The sequence below is a fragment of the Pteropus vampyrus genome, unplaced genomic scaffold (genome assembly GCF_000151845.1).
Source record: "Pteropus vampyrus isolate Shadow unplaced genomic scaffold, Pvam_2.0 Scaffold258, whole genome shotgun sequence".
NCBI lineage: Eukaryota > Metazoa > Chordata > Mammalia > Chiroptera > Pteropodidae > Pteropus > Pteropus vampyrus.
In genome coordinates, this window is record NW_011889039.1 from 974,939 (window position 1) to 982,581 (window position 7,643).

Sequence of the window (7,643 nt, forward strand, 5' to 3'; positions counted from 1 at the left end):
CTCTTGCAAGCAGATTTGCCGTGTGCTTTACTATTGCATTTTATTCTATTAACGACACAAGAAGAGTTTCCGTTCCCATTTTGGGTAAGAGGAATGAGGATAAGAGATTCGGTTAGCTGCCAGAAGCTCCTGTCTAACAAACGGACCAAGCCCAGATTCCCGGCCACATCCGCTGGATCTCAGAATGCGACGCATCTTCCACGCAGCACCACGGGTCCTGGCAGCTGCGTCCTCCGTCCGTACCCGTGGAGTCACGTCGACTGGTCGGGCAACGTCGGATCTTGTCAGCGGAAGAGGAGCTCAGATGTGCAAAAGCTTTGCTTTTGTCGCTTTGATGGGACAACTGTGCAATAATTCTGTGCAACTTCACTCGGAAAGCCAAGAAATTCTCCAGAAAATTGGGGGTGGGGGAGCTTTTATAGCTCTATGTTTATAGCTCTAGAGGGTATCAGCTCACATGATTACATAATTGAATGATAAAAGGCCAGAAAGACAGACAGACACACAGCATCTATTTAAAGCATTTTTTTATCCAAAACTAATCAAGGCCACAGAAATTCCCAATCAAATACTGGCCGGGTCCCCTCATTCAGCCCAGTCCTCAGCAGCGGACGCTGTGCCTTTCTTGCGGACTTGTCAGCAATGTTTCTAACAGCATCGTTTTTCCGTCGTGTGGCTGAGTCCGAAGGCACGTAGAGAGTCGGCAGCAGGCAGACCTCGGGGAGTGCTGGGTACTTTTTTATTTCCTTCGTGAAGAAAATGTATAATTGGTCAGGAATCGTTCGTGCCGATGAACTACACACGCACACTCACAACTACTCACACACACGGATTTCGAAACACTCCCCTGCAGAATCTTTTCCATCTGCTGGGTTTATGGGGAGAGGTAGCCGAACATGAATAACGTCGCTGTAAATACCAGGTCTTTGATCTGACCAGGGAAATTGAGTTCTTGTCCGTTGGCCACCTGCGGAGTTTCAGGCTCTTACCTGCACGTTACTCAGAACACTTGAGGAATATCTTACGTTTCTGCAGAGCTCGATGTGGGATTTCAGTGCCCGCATGGGACGTGGCCACGGGCTCCAGCGTGCCGGCTGCAACCTGCAGCAGAGCGGGTTCCTTGGGGGCCAAGGCTCAGGCTTCTGCGGTCACCGTTTGTGTGTATGAAAATGCCAGGGGCCGATGGGCTGACAGCCGTCACGGGGTCACTGGATAACGCAGTGTTTAAGGCAGTTGGGGATCCCCTCCCTCCACCTGAGGTTTCGTTTCCTTGTCCCAAGGGAAGAGTTAGAGACAGTCTGTTTGAGAAACTCTGAGGATAAACCTGTCCTAAAAAATGTACCAAAAATCCCGCAGCGTGTGCCGGGCAGACTGAACCGTGGGTCCCTAGACCCTCCGCCGAGCTCTTACAGAAGGTGCTGGCTCCGACAGGACCAGAAGCAAAGTCGACAGACACTTACCGAGCGCAGACGGGAGAAATTGGGTCGGCATCCGCCCTCCACCCTTTGGGATATGTGCTGGTTGAGAGAACTGAAATTAGAAGCCACACAGGGGACAGTTAGCAGTGCAGCAGTCAGCACGGGACAGTGCATGGGCATGGGTCCCCTGGCTGTTTGCCACTCAGGGTCACAGGAGAGGAGGTCGAAGCCGAGCCCGAGCTTATCAGGAGCTGCTGTCCCTGAGCCCCGGGGCGACGGAGTCATTTCCTCACTGGGTGCAAAGGTGGCAGCTGACTGCCACGTGGTGGCTCAGAGAAACTAGCCGTGAGTCACGCAGCGGAACAGACCTGCTTACGTATTGCGGTTTCGTTTTCTTGGTTTGCTTCATTTTCTGTTCCTCTGGAAGCGATGGCCCTGCCCACGTTTTCTGGAGTGAGCTGTCCCCTCGTGATGCCATGGTTTGGAACCTCCTTGATTCTCATGGACTAATTGTGCCATACGGAGAAGATGGTGTTTGCCTCATAGATTCTTGGCAAACGCTCGTTCGGAAGGCATCCTGAAAAGAACCACTGTGAATGTGCCACGCCGTGTACCGGTTACGCAGTGTGAGCTGGCAGCCTGGAAACTGGACAGGTGACACCTTCACAGTCCCCTCGGGTCTCTGACAAGCACACGAGCGTTTACCTGTCATATGTAACCTGCGCTGGGATTGGTGAGTGCTCAGATCTGGTATCCGGGGTAACGGTGTTTAAAAGAACTGCCTAGAAGGTCATATGTAGCCCACACAAGGTCGGTATAAACGACCATTTTCAGACCCTATGCTAGAAAAGCCAATATTGGGCCCAATTTTCGGTCTGGTCCAGCAAACTTAATGGAGAGTTGTACTTTGCATAGTTTTGATATTTATTCATTTACCATCAGAAAATATTAGTGTCTAAAGTCACCATTCCACTGTTCGAAAATAAGGAAACCTAATTATAACAGGCTTTATGCCAAGTCTAATGGCGTCCTCGCAAGTCCAGGCGAGGTGCGCTAGATGTTGACAAACCAGCGGGCCGTGTCTGTCCTGCGTCCTGGGCGCAGGGCCGGGAAGCGAGAGGACGCAGGGAGTGAGGCCCGTGGTCTTCAGGGACACACGCCGTAGTGTGCCTCGGCCCTGCCTTTGTGAAACTTATTAAAGCAACACCTTGTCACAAAACCACTCCCCCCCCCCCCCCCCCCCAGACCTGCTGAGTCAGGTCACCTGGGGGAGCGGGGGGAGGGGACGGACCTCTGAGCTGCGCAGACGGTTCTCAGGAGAGGAGGTTTTGAGAATCCTGGCTGGGTATTCGGAGGGCGGCAGACTCTGTAAACAACGCCCAGCTGGCCTTGTCATTCACCTCTGTGCTCTCTCGACCTTCGGCTGGCCTTGGACTCGATGCCGCGATGTTCGTCGGGCCGTGGTTTCCAAGGGCGCGTCTCCCAGTGACTGCGTCCCAGGAGGCATCGCGGTGCGGAGGGGGCGGGCGCAGGAAGCCTGGCGACCTGGCCGCGTCCTGGCTGCGTGTTCTTGTCCCCGGAGCCTCTGCTTCACCTCTTAATGCTTCACTGACCTGTGATTTACGTAGCGAAGCTCACCAATTTCAGCGCACGATCCAGTGACGTTTTAGTAAGTGTCCGGTTGTGTGGCCATCCCACGATCCGTGTTCAGACCGTCGCCACCGCCCCGCCTCCCAGCGGCAGCCCCGCTGCTCCCCGCCCCGGCCCGAGACCACGCTCCGCTTCCGGCCTCTGCGGCTTCGCCCTTTCGGGGCGTTCGGTAGAGTCGAAACCGTGCGACGCGAGGCCTCTGCTTCCGGCGTCTTTCGCTCGTCGTGGCGCTCTGCATCGAGGCACGTTCACGAGCGCGTCGTGAGCACGGCCGTCGCTGCGGATTGGCGTTCCATCGTGAGCAGGTGCCACGTTTAGGTGCCACTCAGCAGCCGATGGACGTGTGGGTGTTCCAGCCGCGCTCTCCTTCCCTACAAACAGGCAGCTGCTAGTCTCTACATCGTGGCTCTGCTCCGAGCGTGGCCGATCGTGACGTGGGCCCAGCACTGGCGCTTCGCCCACGTCGGGCTTATTCTTCTCCGCTCGTCGCTACGCTGGCCCGGTCTGCCCAGGGCACAAGATCCAGGCAGCATTTAACAAAGAGGATGAGTCTAAGTCATGCACATGGAAAAAGGCCCAGAAAAAGCCAGCTCCTTGGAAGACACCCCCTTGGGTGTCAACTCCCCAGCCAACCTCATGCGGACCCTTTCACAATCCTGCTTCCCTTGCCTCCAGCCCCCCCTGCCTTTCCTGTACTCCACCCGCCCACCCCACCCCCGCCAGGTGGCAACAGCAAGCGCTCAGGTGTGACAGATCTGACCTCATAGCCCTGAGGCAGAACCAAGTATGTGAGAAGCCTGGACACGGTCCTCTTTGACAGGTGACGATGACGTGAATGACATCATAATGAATAAGATGCAGTGTTTAACTTGGATGAGAAACCTTTTCAATGGGTCAGGTGTCAAAACGTTAGCCTTTTGAAACTCAACGAGCAACAGCAATGTGACCTGGGACCAGGTTTAGACCTGAGCAAATGACTGAACATTGAAGCCCTGACTGATTTTGGATTGGGATGATGGGTGATTGCTGAGACCAGCACATCATCCCCAACTGTCCTTGAAGACAGGAGGGTTGAGGAAGCCCAGCGCCCAAGCCAAGCACCCAGAGATGGGAGTAACAGGAATCAGATGCAGCCTCTGGGGAAGGGGGACCTTTTGGTTGGTTAAGCTTCTTAGACACTTTGGCTGATTTTGATTTTCGAAGCCTCACGAATGATCATGCATCAAGACTCACATCAAGATCTCGGGCACTTAGCAAGCGATGGGCTGTCCACAGATCAGGTTCATAGTCGACCCTGAGGCCATAAGGAACTAAAAAGCAGGTTACGACAGTTCCATAAGCATTGAAATCATCTCATGTTGATGAGACATCACTAACAAGACTAGAATGAGTAGAATATTCCCAAAACCAATCACACTTTTGGAGAAAAGGCAAAGGAGAAGAGTATAAAACGGAATTAAAAGGGAATCGAAAGGCCTATTTCTCTAAATGAGCCTGATCAGGTTTTCACGGCGTTGACTGACAGCCAGCTGTCTTGAAAAGAGCTCATGGTGTCACCTGAGACAAGCTTGGAACCGGTTCAGTGGGGATCTGTTACATCGCGGGACAAACAGTCTCCATGGTTGGGCATTTATCAGTTCCTTCCTAATTTCCATTTTATTTTTTGATTCGTGCAACTTTCGTAGACAGTTTCTATAAATACATATACGTTAATAGAAACCTACCAACTTTTCATTTGAATAATGACACACGTAATGCAGTAAACACCCTACTTTCAATATTCAACATTTTCTTTACTTACTTTGCTCGGAAACAGTATTCTCCACTTCCTTCTAAACGCACCACGAGTGTCTGGTGGGCTTCCCAGTGTAAAATGATTTACAGAACGAGCCACGAGATGCAGGCCCTGGGAGAGCTTCTGTGTGAAGCCTGGGGAATACTAGTCTTTGCTGAAGCCCAATTAATAATCCACTCGACTGACATCCTAGTGTTTACTGTGGGCAGGTGGACGCTAGACATTTTATGAGTTTCCAAATAAATGTTCTTGATTCAGCACAGCAAAACCTTGATCAGAAGAAAACATTAAACTTCCGTGATTTGCCCTACCTTTTAAATAAATTTGCAAACTCATACAGCAAGATAATGGAGTGACTTATTTTTGCTATTTGTCATTATCTATTGATTATCAAGGGATGTCCAAATAGGACTTATAAGTTGCTAAGTTCTATGTGTTTAATGGATTTGGGGATGACTTAAATATGATATGATATCGTAACTCAGACTAAATTATACATTAAACGAGTACAATGTTTAACTACTTAATAAAAATTTATAAATCCACCAGCTAAGACGGGTCGCTCTGGCCTGAGGATCTGGTCCTCTCGACCCCAGCCACCCAGAATGTAGCTTTGAACCTGAGAAACAGCTGTCACCGAGCACAGGTGCTTCAGGCGAGAAAGCCAGGAAGAGTGTAAAAGGGAAGGCATCAGGCCAGAAGCAAAGACGCGTTTGGGGCGACCGTGGTCTCGGGTGCATCGACACTGGGCTTCGGAGGGATCGCATCCGAGAAAGCCCCCAGTCCCCTGGATTATTAGGGGGGCGTCTGATGCTTCGCACCCATTGCTTTGTTAATTCGGCATGATCTCCTTTGCATGTTTACTGTAAGTCATGCGCTTACAATACGTTATGGTGACTCGTGGCAAGTGGCTGTCCTTCTGTCCCCTGCCCAGATGACAAATCAGCACAGAGAGGCTGAGCGTATTGTCCAGGGTCACACAGATGATGGCCCAGAACTGGCTGATAAGCGCTGGGGTGCGTGCTGAGTAGCAGGTGCTAGAGAACCCAGGCCTGTGGTCTGCTAAGCACGGAATTGTTTGTGTGTCAGAAAAAGTTTTGTAAAGAAAAAATGATTTTGTTTAACACTCGAACTACTCAGAATAGTGTGGAAGGGCTTGGCGTCGTGTTATTTCACTGGGCCGGACACAGCGATGGCGGATCACGTGACCCCTGGGCCGGATTAAGTGCAAAGAGGACGAATGAAACACAGCCGGCCGCAGCCGTCGGTTCAGCCCCGCGCTTTCCGCTCCTTCCTACGACCGCAAACTTCAGAGAGCTGCCGTGTTCTCCTTCAGCCGCTAGAGTTCTCGGAGGCCAGGCCAGAAAGCTTCCCAGGCCACTTGCGTGGGGCCTGGAGCGAGAGGCCACCGCCTCCACATGACCCAGAGCGAAACCCCCAACTGTTTCCCTGTCCGCTGGGGCTGGAATGTGGGCCCTGGAGGCCCCCTCCATGGTGCCAGAGGCCTGCCCCCCACGGTGCTGCTGCTGGCTCCCTAGATCATTTACCAGGTCCCTCTCTCCCGCCCCGTGGGAACACCGGGACGGTGCTGAATCTCTGCATGTACAGCAAGCCTGGCCTCCCCTTTTAAATCCCCCAGCCCCAACCTTGCTGTTCCCACGACTTGTGTCTGCCCTTTCCCAAGACCTGGGAAGGGCTTCTTTGTGCCCGCCGGCGTGCAGCGCACAAGGACCAGCTCACGCCGGACAGCCCAGCCCGACGCGTAGCTCCTCTAGGGGGACACGGATGCACGCTGCGTCCCGACCAAGCGAGACTCAGACCATGGCGAGGCTCACGCCGGGGTTCCGAGTCGCAGGCGCACCTGCAACAGGTGGTACAGGTGTGTGCCTTCCGCCCCATTCTTCGGTCTAAGTTAACCGCCGTTGGTATGTCGTGTGTTCTCTCTCTCTCTGTCGCTGGAGTCGAGGCGTGGGCCATCCCGACACGCCTTCCCGAAAGGGCGCAGACGGCACGAGCGCAGACTCGGCCTTTCCCGTGTGTCACTCTCTCCCCGGGCGTGCGAACGCTTGAACGTGCACTCTCACCGGAGGACGCGGCGTGCTCGCCAACAGACACGAGCGAGTAACGCTTGCACTGCTGGCCGCGCCTCCAGTCGGAAATGTAACTGTGTTTGCTTCCTCCCTCCCGTTTTTGCAGTCGGGTATGATACGAACGCAAGAGGCGGATTACTTCTTAAAGCCACTGCCTTCACACCTAGCAGAGGAGCTGGGCGACTCTGCCGGGGGCGGCCGTCCCTCTCACATCCTGTACAAGAGGTCCGCAGAACCGCGGGCCCCGGCGGGACGCCAGGCGGTGATGGTCCAGAGGCAGCGAGAGCTGGAGAAGAGCCACGTTTTCTACCACGAGAAACGACACCCGCACGGCGGCTGGAACCCCAGGCGCCCGCAGAAGCAGCATTTCTGTGGAAGACGCAAAAAATGTACGTAAGGGCACGTCTCTTTGTGTCTTTGACGATTCTGACGTTTACGTAAGCCGATGGATATTTCTCTTACAATGTCACCCCGAAGGTGACATTGATTGACTGGCCTGGCTGAATTCAAGTGATGATTTCAAGGAATGCCCATTGTCTGTATGTTCAGTATAAAACTCCGTGATGGATGGACAGATTATGGTCGATGTTTTCGTTTTTTTAAAGATCTGTTCCCTGAACAGATTAAATGACACACCGCCCATCTTCAAAGGCGCTCCGGCATGTCTACGCAGTAATTCTATATTTTCGA

The 7,643-nt window shown here is 53.0% G+C and overlaps 1 protein-coding gene across 1 annotated transcript in view; it reads left to right on the forward strand.

Annotated features, from left to right (window-relative positions):
• ADAMTS16 (ADAM metallopeptidase with thrombospondin type 1 motif 16) overlaps positions 1-7,643 on the forward strand; it is a gene marked incomplete at its 3' end in the record, with an annotated part of 116,784 nt that overhangs the window by 19,529 nt on the left and 89,612 nt on the right. The window contains exon 3 of the mRNA XM_011374991.1: positions 7,060-7,342. Coding sequence (XP_011373293.1) covers positions 7,060-7,342 — 283 coding nt within the window. The remainder of the gene's footprint in view (positions 1-7,059; positions 7,343-7,643) is intronic.